Here is an 18,881-nt window from a genome sequence, read left to right on the forward strand (position 1 = left end):
AATATGGCCATCGTTATTAAAATTGAACAACGCTTTAAAAAGCTTCTCATAATCACCCAACACAATTTGTGCAAATTTTACTAAATTTATTATATCATAAGGGGCTTTTAAGTATATGTTATTAAACTAAGAGACTAACTTTGAAATAGTTATTGGTATAACAATTGCAATCAGCAGATGAAATTTCAATAGAAAACATGCTACTGACAGAGAATTTCTAGACCAAATGAGCCCTGGCCAAGTCATACCAAAGACTTCCAAAAATGGTACTAACAGCTGCCTTTGCTATGTGCTCAGCATTAAGAGGTTATTGTTAGGACTGGTCAGTCTGTTAAAGATTATGTAGTTAAGGTTTGTATATTTCTATGTTGTCATTTAGTGTTGTACCCTACATTAGTGTCCTATCTTTATGGTGATTTTAGTAATTTGTTTTCCATCACCCTTTTATTTCCATTCTATAGTGTCAAACACTCTCCTTCAGCTTTAGTGAAGAAACTTAGTATATTTATGTATTATTGTTCAAACATGACTTGTGTACTTTATTGGGGGTTTCATATTCATCAGCTTGGTGAAGTGTCAATATTTTAAGTTTTCCATCAAACTGTCCTTTCCACTCTTTAATGTCTGAGTAGTAACTCTACATTTCTATCACAAGAGCCGAAGCCAATTTCACCATTGTATACTTTTGATGACCTCATCACAGTAGCCATTTTACAAAATGTCTCTAAATTTGTTTGTTAAATCTTCAATATAAGTTGCACTTTTAAGCTCAATAGATAACTGAGTAGCCTGTTGTAATGTGAGATCTTTTCGTGTGTAAGATATATGTTTCTTTAAGTTATAGCTGACTAGCTTGTTTTATTGATAGATATCTCTTTGTGTGTATTAATGCAGCACATTCATCAATAGTTGACTAGCATGCATGGATAGATATATCTCATTGTTTAAGACATTGCTTTCTTAAGGTAATAGATGACTAGCTTGTTGTAGCAATAAATAAATCTATTTTTCTTTAAGACACCATTTTCTTATTCAGCTAAACAAGACCTGATCCTGCCTCAAGTCCAAGATGTGAGAGCTAGAACATTGAAAATTCCAGGTAAACCTTATCAGTCAAAAAGTATCAATTGTCTTCTTCCTGTATGAATTAAATACTGTACTGATAGTTAGCATATATGGCTTTATGGTTCTGTATCCATATATGGTCATGTGCTGTCCATCATGCATCTGGCTTTATGGTATTGTTCTGTATCCATATATGGTTATGTGCTGTCCATCATGCATCTGGTTTTATGGTATGGTTTTGTATCCATATATGGTTATGTGCTGTCCATCATGCATCTGGTTTTATGGTATGGTTTTGTATCCATATATGGTTATATGTTGAGCAGCAGAGGGGGCGAATCCGACAACTTTTTAGACAAAATTTGATTGAGGCTTTAAAACGACAAATAGAGCCTTCCTTCGAAATCTCACTTTTCGAACAAAAAAAAAATAAAGTCTCCGTTTGGCAAATGGAGCCTTAGCGTTTTTTACTCGAAAACGCTATATTTCGCCACAACATCTCGTTGGTGTTTTCCCGTGGTAATCATCGGGCGTCCCGCGTCGATGTCATCGCCCCCTCTGCTGCTAAGAAGTTATTTACAATGAAAATTATTTACAACTAACCGAATATTTGGTCAAGTCCGATACGATATCGTGTCCGAGGATCATGTAAATTTATCGTTACGAATCCATGTGGGGTCGACTGAGCATGACTAAAAAAGTTTCGAAAAACATTAAAGTCCATGTCACCGCCGCACCATGTCTGCCAAATATTTCGTAGCGTGTGTGTATCAACGCCGTTGAACACAGCATGAATATTACAGTTGTCTCTAATTACTTTTGGAATCTGAGTGTATCGTTGAGTGACATATATCACGTCAGTGTTTTTATGCCTGCCTCTGGAAAATATCCTAGCTGGGTTTTTTTGATTATCTAACATAACATCATCGTACACGACTAGATTGTTAACGTCGCCATCAATATCATCAATACCCGGTGCATCATTGATATCTGTAATAAACTCGATGACATTTTTTTTAGCGATCGCTGATGCATTCTCGTTGAAATCTTTCAACACCTCGTAGCATCGTTGATCATCCACGCTAGGAGCAACCAAATACAACTTATCCCACTTCATCCATCTCATTATTAAATTGAGTAACAATTGCGTCTTGCCGGATCCAGATGGTCCGATGATAATCATCCGGATCGAGTTTGGTAACGCTGCAACATGCTTAACTGGTTCTCTTGTTTTAGTCGCCGAAAAATCAATTATATTCATATTTCTATACATAAATTATGGATCTATATTGTGTGAAGTGTAGAGTGCGTACTGGCACAAATGATATGACAACCGCTACAACAAGAAATAACACATCGGCGCTTACTGGTAAGTGTGTACAATGCGGTACAAAGAAATTTAGATTTATTTCTATTAAACCCGGGGATGTTTTAAAAAAAAGCGAGGAGGTGATATTGCAGCCAAATTGGCAAAACTCCCCGGAACACCGTGGGCAAAGTATCCAGGAGAAAAACACCTCCCAGGATATAGCTACTGTGGCCCCGGAACACGATTAGATATTAGACTCGATGATCAAAATCAGCCCAAACCCGGTGAGTATCCAATAAACGCTATCGATAAGGCGTGTCATGCTCATGATGTTGCTTACTACAAAAGTAGCGATCTGCAACAGCGTCATATCGCGGATGTAAAATTAATTCACGCGCTAAATGCTATTCCTGATAAATCCTTCAAAGAAAAATTGGCCTCATGGTTGGTAAAATCGGCTATGAAAGGTAAATTAATGATTGGAAGCGGAGCTTCTCGCGCTGGTAATTGAAAACGATAGCGTTTATAATAACAACATGGATTCCATCTATTATTCTCCGAGAGGATACTGGAAGGGGAAGGCCGCAATTGGTAAGCTTGCAAGCGCTGCAAAGGTAACAAAGACCACTGCGGCTAATTGGTTATCCAAACAGGCTATATGGCAAATCTATCTACCACCGCCTAAACAAATCAACTTCTCGCGCTTTGATGTCAGCGTACCTAATGAAGTTCATCAGGCTGATATACTATTTCTGCCGCATGACAACGGTTACAAATACGCGCTAACCGTAGTTGATGTTGCGAGTCGATACAAACAAGCGGAGCCGTTAAAAACAAAGTCGGCAACTGAAGTAGCCGCTGCGTTTGAAAGAATTTATCGAAGAGGCCCTCTGCGCTGGCCAAATCTATTACAAGTTGATCCCGGTAGTGAATTTCGCGGCGCTGTTTTATCAACGCTGAAACATCATAGCGTCGCGATACGACGAGGTCATACTGCGCTACATCGTGATCAGGCAATTGTTGAACGATTCAATCGGACTCTTTCTGAACGGTTATTTGGATATCAATACGCGAAGGAATTCATCCAAGAAAAACGATCTCGTGAATGGGTTAAAAGGTTGCCAGGTGTAATTGCCGCGTTAAATAATGAGATTACCCGAGCAATCAACATGAAGCCCAGCGACGCGATTAAATACGAGTATATACCCGGAAAATCAAAAATAAATAGCGTTTCCAAGCCGATTCTCGGCGATGTCACTGTTAGATATCTGTATGAACCAGGAGAGCTTGAAGGCGGTAAAAAAAGAGCTACTGATCCTATTTGGAGTGTTACCACACATAACATATCAACGATAACACGATCAACTGGTAGACCACCGATCTATAGACTGGATTCAACTGCTCCTCAGCGTGGATTTACACGCGAGCAACTACAAGTGATACCTAACGATACTCAATTGCCACCACGTGGTCTTAACTAGCGCCGTTGCGTCTATTGCACTCAAGACAGGTCAACCTCACATTGTTTTTGACATGACCGAGACTGTTATCGATCCTATCCACGGTAAATTGGCGAGTGTCTTTATCCGAATAACGCCAACTCATTATACAATTGCAACTCGCGCAGTGATTATTCTGTTGTTGTCGTAGCGAGATTATTAATTCGGCATCAATATCAAAACGCCGCTGTTTTTTTTTATCCTGTTGGCGGTAACCCGAGAGTTTTCTATCAATGACGCTTGCATCGATGGTGACTTTGTCGCCGGCTTCGTCAGTGACTCCGTCAATAACAATTCTTCGAAGCTGATTTATCCTTCGTACTCTGGACACTGCAAGATAGACTAGATTCGACCATTCGATGCGATTATCAACCATCCAAACAATTGTGTCCGTGATGGTTAGTCCCTGCGAGGAATGTATTGTTGTTGCGTATCCTAGCGTCCACGGGGATTTATCAGCACGTAGCGCGTCCTCGACGACGCTGATATCAACGAGCACGATATCATTCAGCACGAGAATTTGTTTTTCTGTCCCTGACGCTGTCAGGCCTGGAATTTCAACTTCAATGTTCTGCCGCCGTGTGTCCGCGGGTCTATAACATAATGGCACTGGACGCGTTGGAAACTTTTCCTTATGCAACGTAAACAACTTCCGCTGAAGTGTGTCTCTGACTATCTTTCTACTCGCTACAATCAAATCGTTTGGTCTCCATGTTTCCCAGAATTCATTTAACGGCGTTTCCGGAATCACCTCGCGGATTATTTCACACTGAATTCTATCCGGCTGTAATCTGATTAATTTTTTAACCCCGCGCAGTTGTTCATCAAGTGCTCGGTAATCAGTATCGGTTTCTTCATAATAGTCCACAAAACCCTTTAACCAATCATGTGGACCCTCGCCGACAAATGGTGGTGGTTGACCATGGTCGCCACACATGATCACCGCTGTATTCGCGAGCAGCAACCAATCAAGAAACATTTGTAAAACATCTAACGAAACAGTACATATCTCATCCCAAATGATAACCCCAGGAATAAATTTTTCACCCATTCGATCAGGAGTCCACTCACCACCGCTGTATCGAAAAAAGCTGTGATAAGTAACGGCGTCAACATTTCGTTGTTTTATTTCTCGCGCTAGTCTATGGGTCGGTGTAAGCACGATTATACTTGCCCGCGTTCGAAATAATTCAATTGCCCGAGTCGTCTTTCCTGACCCGCCACAGCCGCTTAAATAAACTGTTTTGTGTCTACAAATTGGATCAGAACACGGTGGTGCATTAGACCATTCTGACAATTTATCACCGCGTAAGTAGTCGTTCTCAACGGTGACATCTGCTGACGGGGAATAATCGCGTCGTATTTCATTTTTAATTCTCCATGTACCCCAACTCTCGTCCGGACTAGTAAACTCGGCTAAGTTTCCCTTATACGCTACGTCTATATAAAACGAATCAACGGCTACTCTAACCGCGGTGTCGGGAAATCTATTTATCATCGAGAATAAATTGATAGCGGCGTAACCCAGCATAGACGCCCTCAAATGTGGATATGCCGGGCTGTCTCCATCGCTGTAAGTAACAACTGTGCCCAACTTTGTTCCATTGGACAAGAAAGCTGTTTTGCAGTTCACGTATCTATTTTTGGCCACTGCGTCCTTGATTACGAAATCATATTCTGCGTCATCTATAATCAGCCGTGAGCAATATCGTTTGTAGTCGTGGTTTTTTCCACCTTGTGTGAACTTACCAATTATTCTTCTACCGAGATCTTTTGCCTCGCGGTTTCGTTGGTTGAATATCCTCCTGGACCATTCGATGATATATTCCTCGTCGGCATCAATGTGTTTTCTGGACTCGTCAATTATGCTATCTAGACGCTCCGGTTCTGGTAACCAGACTTCAGTCTGCGCCCGGTATGATATAATCGCGTCACTGACAATCAACGATACAAGCATGCTACAATCAATCATATACCGTAGCAGCGCTATTGGCAGCCACTTCTTTTCAGCCATGTGTCTACCGATCCAAATATAACAACAGCGATGGAGTCCTGCCGCGAATTCAAATGATACTATGCGAGCGAATCCGGTTAAATCAAAATCAGGCAGTGGTCCATTAATAGCAACACGAGTCATTTCATGTCTGGGGTGTCCAAATCGTCTAAAGTACTTAGCGGCGGATCCATACCCGAGAAAACTCGCTGGATAACAGGCAACCATATCAACCGAGATCATAGCGTCGCGGTTGTATTCAGTGTTCCATAATCCACCGTGATAATACTCCAAACAACTGGATTGTACATCCGGCAGAAATTCCTTGCGCGTTGGTCTCCACGCATTTTTCCTTGCTGCAACATGAGCTACAACCGATGGAATCGTAAAACAATTTGTTAGCAGTTGTTCATCATGCTCCTCAAATTCCATGGCGGTTTGTTTCATCCTGTTGTGAAATGCTTCAGTGCGATATAATTCACCGTTTGGTCTTACAAACTGATCAAAGGTATCCGCATCGTTTTCAGCGCTGCGAAGTAACCACACTGATACAGGGTCATTTTTACACAAGCAAGCAATAGCATCAAATAGTTTCCTCTCCGCGAGAAAACCATCCCGGGAGAATTCTTCTCCCAGGAATTGTTCTCCCAGGAATTCTTCGGGTATATACTTTACTGTTCTATCCCGTGGAAATATTGTGATCGCGGGCGTCCATGCGTGTTCGTTATGATCAATAATTTTGATTGGAGCCCCATTTGATTTGTACTTTGATTCGTATAATACTTCACCGGTTATCGTTGTAACGGTTATTGGAAATCTCAACGACGTTTCTAATCTCGCTATGTCGCTGATGGTTGCTCCACGCTCTTTTACGGTTAGTTCCCACTGGTTGATTTTGCTACGTCGTAAATCAGTCAATTTGTTTCCTTGACACGCATTTGTAAAATGCTCTATTACTCGTTCTGCTACACAATTTATCCCCGTTGACTGTTTCATTGGTTTCAGTTTTCCGATATCAGGTTTCTTATTTAACGGGTATATTCCATAAACAACTGCTGTTTCAGGATACGCTCGTTCATAGTATGGTCTGTCAATTCCGGTTAACAACCCCGGCTTGGAGTCGCGGCTGACAATGACTGTTTTCTTGTCGCTGAGAACTGGTTCAAATTTATCACGTATGATCCAATTACCTGATTCCACCCGGACAATGAATTTTACTCTGAAGAAATACCTTTTACCGTCAAGTTGTGATATTATCGTTGCTGCGCGGTTGTCGTTCATGGTAGCATCAACAACGCCATCAATTCGAAATGTTGACCAACTATGAGATGCGCCATCACGCTTGAATTCATCGATACAATCGCGTACTTTACTCAACAGGGTTCTATCGTTTATTAACGCTTTTGGTGTGTCCTTGAGGACTCTATCGAGATTGAACTTAATATTTTTCCGGGGCTTAATTGCTGCCAATCTCTCGAACTCATCCATATAATTAAAACAAGTATTTAAATGAAAGAATATAGTATAATGAATCACTGCAAATGGTTGATGATTGGGTCGACAACCCCGTGCAATAAATCATGTAGAGGTGAATTCTGCGGATATCATTTACAAAGCGTTCGTAATGGTTCTCTTGGCCCCCTCCCGTGCTTGGTTTGCCACGTCGGTGTAAGAGGAAAATCGCAGTTGTGTATTAATTGTGGCGGAAAGCGATACAGGGAACTAAAACGCTATTATGACAAGCGAATTAAAAACGCCGTCATTGACCCCACCGCTGACTTCGTCATCAAAACCCCCCAAGACTACGTTGAAAGATTCATAATTAAACCAAATAATAAATTAGACAAGTAGTATTATTATACAAATGGACCAAGAATTTCAGCCGCATCCTGTGGTCGTCAATTACGAGGCATCTCGCGACGGCATTGTTAGAAACCGCAAACTGAAGAAGCCGGTTGGTACCGTAAGTAATCAGGGGTATCTGATGTTTGGTGCCGGAAAGAAGAAGTACCATGTTCACAGGGTGGTATTTGAAGCATTTAACGGATTAATCGAAAATGGACTTGTGATTGATCATATTAATAATAATAAGACTGATAATTCTCTTATAAACTTGCAAGCCATCTCTCAGAGTCAAAATACCAAAAAAGGCCAAACCGGTAAATACCCAAAGAAAGCAAAATCCGTAAAGTCATTTGATACAACAACTCACGAGGAAAAAATATTTCAGTCGATGAATGAAGCCAGTAGATACTTTGACATTTGTATCGCCTCAATACGAAAAGTAGCAGAACGAGTATATCAAACAGCAATCTCAAAAAAGACCGGGCATATAATTCGATTTTCATATGTAGATACGAAGTCACCGGCGCCTATGGCGCTGACGAAGTCGCCGGCGCCTATGGCGCTGACAATAAATTGTCCATTCCGGAAGAAAACGAATTATTAAACACCTCGGGATTGATACACGGGTTTTTCATTTTTTTTTATTTAAAAACAAGATGTTCTATAAGAATAATGAATATCGAAGACATCAATAATATATTAGCCGAGATTTCAAAATTAAAAAATCAAGGAATTGAATTATCTGATGGTCTCGACAGTGAAAAAATATTATCCGATTATGAGATTATTAACGAACAATCGAAACGGGGGCGTTTTACCCTGGCCCGCGAGTATTTTTTTGTAAAACGATTACAACATACGATTAATGAAAACTTGTACCACAATGACGCAAATGCATTCATTGGACTATTTACTGCCGTTGAAATAATACGAAAAAAACTCGGACGTGTTTATGAACGACGCCGGGAGATTTCTAGTAAGATCAAAAACATTAGAAGGATTATAGACGAAAACTCCGTGGAGCCCCCGATGGTACACTCGGCGGAAAATTAGAAAATTGCGGATCAATTTACAATAATGGTAGGTGAATCACTTACTACTCGGCTAGCCAGAGAGCGGCTAGCAGCGCTTAAAAAGTTCATACCGTTACGAGACAGGGTCCGAGAACAACTTCAAACGCGACAGCAACTACAAACCGATTTTACTGTTGGAAGCGAACAACTCTTTGCCCCGGTAACTAAAGCGACTAAGGATGTTACAGCTGCAACAGAACGAGCAATATATGGGGATATTCCTAAGGAAGGCGAACGGAAAGAGGCACCTCTTCTTCCTGTGCTTGAAAAGATAGCAGCAGAGACAGAACAAACACAGCAACGGATAAAACAACTTTCCAGTGATATAAAAACCCAACGAGAGTATGAACGATTAGCTGATATTGATGATTCTGAACAGGGTGATGTTGGTGAACTTCAAAAAATTTCCACTCAAAAAGGGATCCCCTTTATAGATAAACTCACTGAAGAGGCTATAACACAAATAAAACGATTTCAATTACTGAAATTCGACGAGTATAGGGTTTTTGGTAATTTTGCCGCTCAAAGCTATCATTCAAGAAAAGACTTTTTAAAAGACGAGTATAAAAACAGTAATATAAAACGAGATGACTGGGTTAATTGGTTGTATAAAACGAATAAAAGGGTTGATCGCTTGGATACAAAAGAATTGGGATATAAAGAATTTAGAAGGGGAATTGATGATTATGATATACTACTACAACAACAAAAAGGAGAAGTCCGAGAAAAACGTCAAAAAAAAGCTGGTTCTAAAAAAACAAGCGGAGAGGGGTATCCAAGTGGTAGTGGTCTAGTTGAAAACGCTAGTGTTACCTGTCCTGGTAGTGTTCTCAGTGATATATCACGGCTAGAGGTACTAATCGGAGGAAAACGAGCCGGAAATAACTCTACGGAAATAATCAATGAGGCTGCTGATATTTGCAAGCGGTTATTTGCAGGTGGTATCATAGACATTAATTCATATCGAACGCTCATAGACGAACTCGTGGATGATTAATTGGAAAACTGGTGTTTTTAATAAGGATGATCATACACTACAACCATGATAAACCAGTACTCGTCTACGTGGTAAACTCGCGATTGCCTGTTTACCGCGCGTACTATGGAGATGGTCTCGGTAGCACCATTGCGGGGTTATTTACAAGAATGGCTCCAAAAGTAGCGCCGTTAGCCAAACAATTAGGAATGAAGGCTATTGATGTTATTCGTGATAAGGGTATTAGTGCCATTGGAGATGTTGCCGGAAGGGCGCTTTCTGCAGCAAAGGACAAACTAATGTCGTTGGTGAAATCCAGGAGAAAAAAACAGAAACCACCGGTGATGCCATCAACGACGGTGATGCCTGCAAATGTCAGTAAAGTAATAAATAACGCCGTGGAAGAAAAACTAGAGTCGTTGGCGGCTGAGTCATCCACCAACGCGCCCATGAACACAATAGCGGGGGAGTGGTCTTAAACAGAATTCAAAGAAAATCGCAATTGAAAACATCAACATGATAAATAATAAAATGTTTGCGCGAACCGCTGATCCCGCGTTTGATATGGATGCCCCAGTGCGCAGGGATGATTCTGTCCGTGATTATCAATATTATTCTTATTATGCAGCGCAACCCGACCTACGATCGCGAATTGAACTTCAAGTCCAAGATACCAGTAGATACTTTCTGCCATGTGAAGCGTTTATCGAAATTGAGGGAGAACTCGTGACAAATGCCGCCGATAATGCACCATACGCAGATAACGATCGTGTTCGAGTTGGCTTCGTTAACAACGGTATCATGGCGTTATTTGAGAGCGCCAGATATCTTATTGACGGGCGAGAAATTGAATCAATAGAACGCGAGGTTGATGTTGCAACGACGATAATTGGGTTAGCGAGATACTCGGACGATTATACGAGATCGGCTGGCCCATCTATGATGTTTGCGAAGGACACCACCGATAACGCTGATCATCTTCAATACGTTAACGTGCTGGTGGAAAGAGATACCGCAGTTGACCCACAGGCTGAAGCAAATAACCCAGACCGCAGAGCAAGACCAGACGCTAATTTCACTGTTATAAAAAGTCTTAACGATAATTACAATATGGGATTCGCAGCACGAGTAACAATGTTGCAAAGACCACGCCGACAGTTTTCATGCGCGATTCCACTCCATCACATATTTGGATTCTGCAGAAATGTCAGGAGGGTTATCTATGGGGCTAAGCATACAATCGCGCTGACGCGAAGGGGCGATGATAACAATGCAATATGGCATGCTGCTGGCGTCGCTGCCGGTAAAGTCATTTTAACTAAAATGGCATTGTGGATGCCGGTGCTGACTCCATCAGTTACCACGGAAGCACGATTGTTAGCATTTATGGAACAGGGAGGAAAATCGTTGTTGAGTTGGCTAGCGGTAACAACTGATGCTAAAGAGGATAACGTCGCCGATACGTTTACATGGCACCTGGCATCAAAACAGGGTGTTTCAGCCCCGCGTCATATTTTTATAGCGCTACAGAATAGGGAACGATTGGGCAGTCAAGAACGCAGCCATATGATATTTGATAAATTAGGAGTCAGGGAGGTTTCGCTGAGAATAAACGGACAACAGGAACCATCCGAGGATATACAGCTTAATTACGGCGACAACCATGTCGCACGTGTGTATCATCGATTGCTGTCATACATCGGTCGTGATCAAAACGTCGACACCGGTTTGCAAATATCACAACTTGATTTTAAAAAGCTGTATCCGATTTATTATTTTTCGTTGGAACATCTTGATTTAACGAGACAATCCGTCGTTGATATACACTTCCGAGCTCGTATAGACCCGGCTGGTGTTAATTATAGAGCGGTTGCTGTCATTCTCAGCGATAAATCAATGCTGCTAGAAGGCGTTGGTGGACGAATGAGAATCGTTGATGCACCAGTGGAAAACATGTAATTGAAAACATAAACGCGTTTACAATAAAATGTCGTATAGTGTCGTCAGTGTAGAGTTGACTGATGGTCAAGTCAAGAAATTACGATCAAAGTCGGCTAAACAATGCGGAACCACAATAACGCTGAAGCCGTCGCAGATGGCGGGCGGTAATCATAAGATATCGTTGACGGCGCGTCAAATAAAACATTTCAATGATGCGATGAAGAACAGAAAGGGTGTTCAGGTAGATTTCTCGGCCGCAGCAATTAAAAACATGGAAAAGACCGGTGGGATATTTCCGCTGTTAGCTGCGATTCCAGCGTTGATTGCCGCGGCCGCACCAGCAGTGGCTAAGGCGGCTGCGTTGGGGGCCGTTGGTACCGCGGCGGGAATGGCATTGAAGAAGGCAACCGGGAAAGGCTACAAAAAAAAACGACCCGTGGCCGGAAAGGGTCTAAGACTACCGGGAACCCCGTATTCATGGTATTCGGGAAAGGGTCTGAGACTACCGGGAACCGTTTATTGACTCGGGAGTCAATGACTCCTGAGTCAATGACTCCAATGTCTAATTTTGATTTAATAGACGCCGCAAACGCGCTAGCGATAAAAAACTTCAGAGGTGTTTTTATGAGGGATCAATTACCGTCGGCACCAAGGAATATTGAAACCGGCATAATTAACCTCGATGGGTCCTCCGGAGCGGGAACTCATTGGGTTGCATACGCGATTGATCCGCGTGCGATCGTCTATTTTGATTCATACGGGTTAGCCCCGCCGAACGAGTTCATGCGGTATATCCGGGCGTGTTCAGCCCGGGCGTTTTATTCCACGTTGCCAACACAGCGATTAAGTGACCCACCGATATGTGGCCGTGAGGTATTAAACGTACTTGCGGCGATTTCATCATCGCGAAAACCACCTCATGTAGTTGTAAACGAATACACTAGTGGGGTCGTAGAGGCCCGGCGGGTTAATTAGAAACGCCGTTTTTTTTTACAATAACGATGATTGATATTTGGGGACGACCGGTTTCGGCGCTGAAGGAATCCACGGAAACGCTCGCCACCGATGACATAAAAAAACTAATCGAGGATGAAATCGCCGATATGTTGAATTTAACCAGTGTTGACCCAGGTGAAATAGTCGTATTTCAAGACCGCCAGGGTAAATTGAAATCCAGTAATGTGTCGCTGGATGATGTTTTAACACGACAGCGTGATGCCGCCGAGGACACTATCGCGTTGTATACCGGCGACGGACGACTCAAACCGGGTGAACATATATCGGCGGTAACATTAGTCAAAGACGGTTTTATAAGGTTGGATAGATCGGTGACCGAACTCGACGCGCAGGTGAAAAAATCTGCCACCGAGGTGAAAAAATCTATCACCGATATACAGCTCACTACCGCTAGTTTTTTCGGGACCCCGACGGTAACCGAACCGAATCTTGCAACAATAAAAAATACTATTTCGGAGTTTACAACGCTGTCGGGCCAATTTTACACGTTACGAAAAAATGTTAACAGGATCGATGACAACTTTGATAAATTCTTTGGTAAAAAAAATACCAAGCTGGATGAGATTACAACAACTATAAATGATATCACTGCGTATGGACAGGAAATAAAAACAATCAAAACTGATGTTGCAACAAACAAAAAGAGTGTAGACGCGCATGAACGGGAAATAGAAATAATCGGCGCTAATGTTGCAACGATCATAAATAATGTAGACTCGCATGGACGGAAAATAGAAACAATCAAAACTGATGTTACAATGATCATAAATAATATGAGCGCGCATACACAGGAAATAGGAACAATCAAAACTGATATTGAAGCGAACAAAAAGGGTGTAGACGTGTATAGAGGGGAAATAGGAACGATCAAAACTGATGTTGCAACGAGCAAAAGAAATATAGACGTGTATGGACAGGAAATAAAAACAATCAAAACTGATGTTGCATCGAACAAAAGGAATATAGACGCGCATACAGGGGAAATAGAAACAATCGAACTTGATGTTGCAGCGAACAAAAGAAATATAGACGCGCATACAGGGGAAATAGAAACGATCAAAACTGATATTGTAGCGAATAAAAAAAGTATAGACGTGCATGAACAGAGAATAGGAACGATCAAAACTGATATTGTGGCGAACAAGAATAATATAGACGCGCATGAATGGAGAATAGAAACAGTCAAAACTGATGTTGCAGCGAACAAAAAAGATGTGGACGTGCATACACGGGAAATAGATACACTCATTACTAAGGTTGCAGCGAACAAAAAAGATGTGGACGCGCATACACGGGAAATAGATACACTCATTACTAAGGTTGCAGCGAACAAAAAAGATGTGGACGCGCATACACGGGAAATAGATACACTCATTACTAAGGTTGCAGCGAACAAAAAAAATGTGGACGCGCATATACAGGAAATAGATATACTCATTACTAGGGTTGCAGCGAACAAGAATAATATAGACGCGAATTTGCGGAGAATAGAAATAATCGGAACTGATGTTGAAGCGATTAAAGACGGACTACCGAGAGTAGCAGAGCAATTCGAAAAAATAAAAATCCCTCATGAGAACATCATCAACACAGTATACACAATTCGGCATGGATCATTCGATTGGACTCCTACACAGAATACAGTAAATACTACCGCAACTGTTAAGGGCATTTACCGATTGACACTGGTTTCAATGATGCAGTTTAATATATTATCGTCGAGTTCATCTGGGTTTAACAATACAATATCAACAATTATAGACAAGAACGCAACTGAACAGTTTACAATTTATGCCGTTGATGGAAATTTAGCCCGGGCAAACATCACATGGTATGTGGAATTTGTAGCGAATCTAGGTAATTAAAAACACTAGCTCTTTTAGAATAAAATGACCACCAGGGTAATTGAATCAGAGGTATCACCGACGTCACATCAATATCGATTCGATACCGCAAAAGAATTCTCCGCGAACTTAAAAACGCTTTCCGAACAATACCGTGCAAAAATAAAAAAATACCGCCGAAAAATAACCGCCATCGACGCGGTCGTGTACTCGGTGTCGGGTATAGTAGCTGGCGCCGGTGTTATTTTATCCACGGTGACCACGATAGCCCCGATCGCTGTTCCAATCGCTATCTCCGCGATGACAACAATTGCTGGAGTCGCCAACGCAATCACTAAAAAGATATCATCGTGTTCTCAGAAAAAACTCAACGAGTATACAGTAAAACATCAAATAGTATCCGACGCGTACTCAAAATTATCCGGGTTGATCTCGTTGTCGATTGATAATTCGTTCATATCCGATGTTGAATTCTCCACGATGGTCCAGTTGTATAGCTCCGCGATGTCAAAAATCGAGGATTTTTAACTGGAAGCCGGAACCACCTGGTTGCTGAAATTAGACACTAAAGACAACGAATAATAATAATGTCGCTGAACCCCGAAGGGTTTCAGTTGCTTCAACGGATCGCGGAGAACACCACTCCGGTACAAACAAATATGATATCGATAACGTCAACGAAACCCGAATTCAGTGTGAACTTCCCGTCGCCGGTTCCAGTGAAGGAAATAGCGCTGGCAAAATTGCGAATATATCACAGTTGGCCTAATATTCGAGCGAACGCATTTAACGGACAACAACCTAATAACTCGCTGGTTTTTGCACGGACAAATAAACCCGATGGGACCCCAAACTGGGAGGAGGTTACAATACCAACTGGGTCATACCAAATAGAGCAAATCAATAAAGAATTTCAACGCAGGATAAAATCGATCACAGGAAAAGAATCAAAAATCGCTATTACGGTTCATGAACCGACGTTATCGTCGACGATTGAAATAAGCACACCGGGGTATATGGTTGATATTTATAACAGTTCAATAAGAACCATACTAGGATGGCCTAAGAATCCACCCGCGGACGCCCCCCCATCAACTATCCTCAGATACGATAACGGAGATGGTGGTAGGCATATTGCTCCACACAACGTAAATATTGCATCGGTGATAGCGATCAATCTAGTATGTGATGTTATCGAAGGGAGTTACCAGGTGGATACCAAGCAATCAAATCAGGCTCAACAGGGATATATCCTTTATTCATTTTCACCAACAGCCCCTCCGGGATTTTTAATCGTTGAGAGTCCGATTAATCCGGTCTATATGCGATGCCATGATCGGTTTTTAACGAGAATTAATTTTAGAATTACCGATCAGTCAAATAACCTAATTGATCTGCAAGAGGAGGAGTTAGTGATCACTCTGTTTGTAAGATCATAGCAGCAGAGGGGGCGATGACATCGACGCGGGACGCCCGATGATTACCACGGGAAAACACCAACGAGATGTTGTGGCGAAATATAGCGTTTTCGAGTAAAAAACGCTAAGGCTCCATTTGCCAAACGGAGACTTTATTTTTTTTTTGTTCGAAAAGTGAGATTTCGAAGGAAGGCTCTATTTGTCGTTTTAAAGCCTCAATCAAATTTTGTCTAAAAAGTTGTCGGATTCGCCCCCTCTGCTGCTTGTTGTCCATCATGCATCTGGTTTTATGGTATGGCTTTGTATCCATATATGGTTATGTTCTGTTCATCATACATCTGGCATTATGGTATGGTCCTGCGTCCATGGACTTATTTCTGTCAGATTAAAACAAAATTATGAATACCCACTTTCCATCTATAAATTAGCATCAGGTCACAAATTCACAAAGTTTGAAATCTGCCCCTCCTTGGCAATTCCATGCTAATAATTGTATGCCGTAACTATGTTCAGACTCTGATATGTCAATATAAAGGAGATATTCTCAAACTGTTCCTTCTGTATAAATTAAATACTGATCATTTAATAATCACTTTTATGTGAAGGTTTTATGTTGCTTTATTTCTTGTCTTCTTTTTCTTTTATTAAACTTTCGGTTTATCCCACTGGGAAATATGATAAATTTAATTATGATGGTGGCTACTTTGTGTGTTCAAACCTTACCACTGATAGACCTTAAAAAGATGAAAGGACCATCTAGGTGATATGTGTATCTATGATATGTCAAATTGTAGGATGTGTATCATGAATCATATCAATACTGACTTTTGTATCATTTCACCAATAGTAAATAGATTAATCTCATCAAGCTGTTGGCTGACTTTAATTATGATCGAGACATGCATATATCTTTGAGTTGGTCTTGTGCTGGATATAGAGATTTTAAATCACTTTTGAGACTGTTGCTAATTTACTGTTGTTCAAATTTGTTAAATAAGCCTTTGCCATCACATTATTGGTTCAGAATCATTGCGACTGAAACTCAAGCACATTATTTGATAAGATGTGAACTTGTATCTGATAGACTGTGCTTGTTAACAATATATCAAGCATCAGAATGATATGATAGCATCTAATTGACTGAGGTTGTTAACAGTATATCAAGTACCTGATTCATGTGATGTCATTTGATTGACTGAGGTTGTTAACAATATATCAAGTACCTGATTGATGTGATGGCATCTAATTGACTGAGGTTGTTAACAATATATCAAGTACCTGATTCATGTGATGGCATTTGATTGACTGAGGTTGTTAACAATGTATCAAGTACCTGATTGATGTGATGGCATCTAATTGACTGAGGTTGTTAACACTATATGAAGTACCTGATTGATGTGATGGCATTTGATTGACTGAGGTTGTTAATATATCAAGTACCTGATTGATGTGATGGCATCTAATTGAGGTTGTTAACAATATATCAAGTACCTGATTGATGTGATGGCATCTAATTGACAGAGGTTGTTAACAATATATCGAGTACCTGATTGATGTGATGGCATTTGATTGACTGAAGTTGTTAACAGTATATCAAGTACCTGATTGATGGGATGGCATCTAATTGACTGAGGTTGTTAACAATATATCAAGTACCTGATTGATGTGATGGCATTTGATTGACTGAGGTTGTTAACAATATGTCAATAATCTGATTGATTTGATGGCATCTAATTGACTGAGGTTGTTAACACTATATCAAGTACCTGATTGATGTGATGGCATTTGATTGACTGATGTTGTTAACAATATATCAAGTACCTGATTGATGTGATGGCATCTAATTGAGGTTGTTAACAATATATCAAGTACCTGATTGATGTGATGGCATCTAATTGACTGAGGTTGTTAACAATATATCGAGTACCTGATTGATGTGATGGCATTTGATTGACTGAGGTTGTTAACAGTATATCAAGTACCTGATTGATGTGATGGCATCTAATTGACTGAGGTTGTTAACAATATATCAAGTACCTGATTCATGTGATGGCATTTGATTGACTGAGGTTGTTAACAATATATCAAACACATGATTGATGTGATGGCATTTGATTGACTGAGGTTGTTAACAATATATCAAGTACCTGATTGATGTGATGGCATTTGATTGACTGAGGTTGTTAACAATATATCAAATACCTGATTGATGTGATGGCATCTAATTGAGGTTGTTAAGAATATATCAAGTACCTGATTGATGTGATGGCATCTAATTGACTGAGGTTGTTAACAATATATCAAGTACCTGATTCATGTGATGGCATTTGATTGACTGAGGTTGTTAACAGTATATCAAGTACCTGATTGATGTGATGGCATCTAATTGACTGAGGTTGTTAACAATATATCAAGTACCTGATTCATGGGATGTCATTTGGTTGACTGAGGTTGTTAACAATATATCAAGTACCTGATTGATTTGATAGCATCTAATTGACTGAGGTTGTTAACAATATATCAAGTACCTGATTGATGTGATGGCATTTGATTGACTGAGGTTGTTAACAATGTATCAAATACCTGATTGATGTGATGGCATCTAATTAACTGAGGTTATTAACAATATATCAAGTACCTGATTGATGTGATGACATTTGATTGACTGAGGTTGTTAATATATCAAGTACCTGATTGATGTGATGGCATCTAATTGACTGAGGTTGTTAACAATATATCAAGTACCTGATTGATGTGATGGCATTTGATTGACTGGGGTTGTTAACAATATGTCAAGTACCTGATTGATTTGATGGCATCTAATTGACTGAGGTTGTTAACAATATATCAAGTACCTGATTGATGTGATGGCATTTGATTGACTGATGTTGTTAACAATAT

The 18,881-nt window shown here is 40.6% G+C and overlaps 1 protein-coding gene across 11 annotated transcripts in view; it reads left to right on the forward strand.

The window, feature by feature from the left end:
* The window catches only part of LOC149774749 (uncharacterized), a 160,948-nt gene that overhangs the window by 112,966 nt on the left and 29,101 nt on the right, over window positions 1-18,881 (forward strand). For all 11 annotated transcript variants that reach the window (XR_016416740.1, XM_089944865.1, XM_089944871.1 and 8 more), the window contains one exon: window positions 1,037-1,099. Coding sequence is in view for 10 of the 11 variants with exons in the window: in XM_089944865.1 (XP_089800991.1) it covers window positions 1,037-1,099 (63 nt within the window). In the remaining variant the exon portion in view is untranslated. The remainder of the gene's footprint in view (window positions 1-1,036; window positions 1,100-18,881) is intronic.

This window comes from Sinohyriopsis cumingii, unplaced genomic scaffold (assembly GCF_028554795.1).
Source record: "Sinohyriopsis cumingii isolate HCF-2022 unplaced genomic scaffold, ASM2855479v2 utg000160l, whole genome shotgun sequence".
Taxonomy (NCBI): Eukaryota; Metazoa; Mollusca; class Bivalvia; order Unionida; family Unionidae; genus Sinohyriopsis; species Sinohyriopsis cumingii.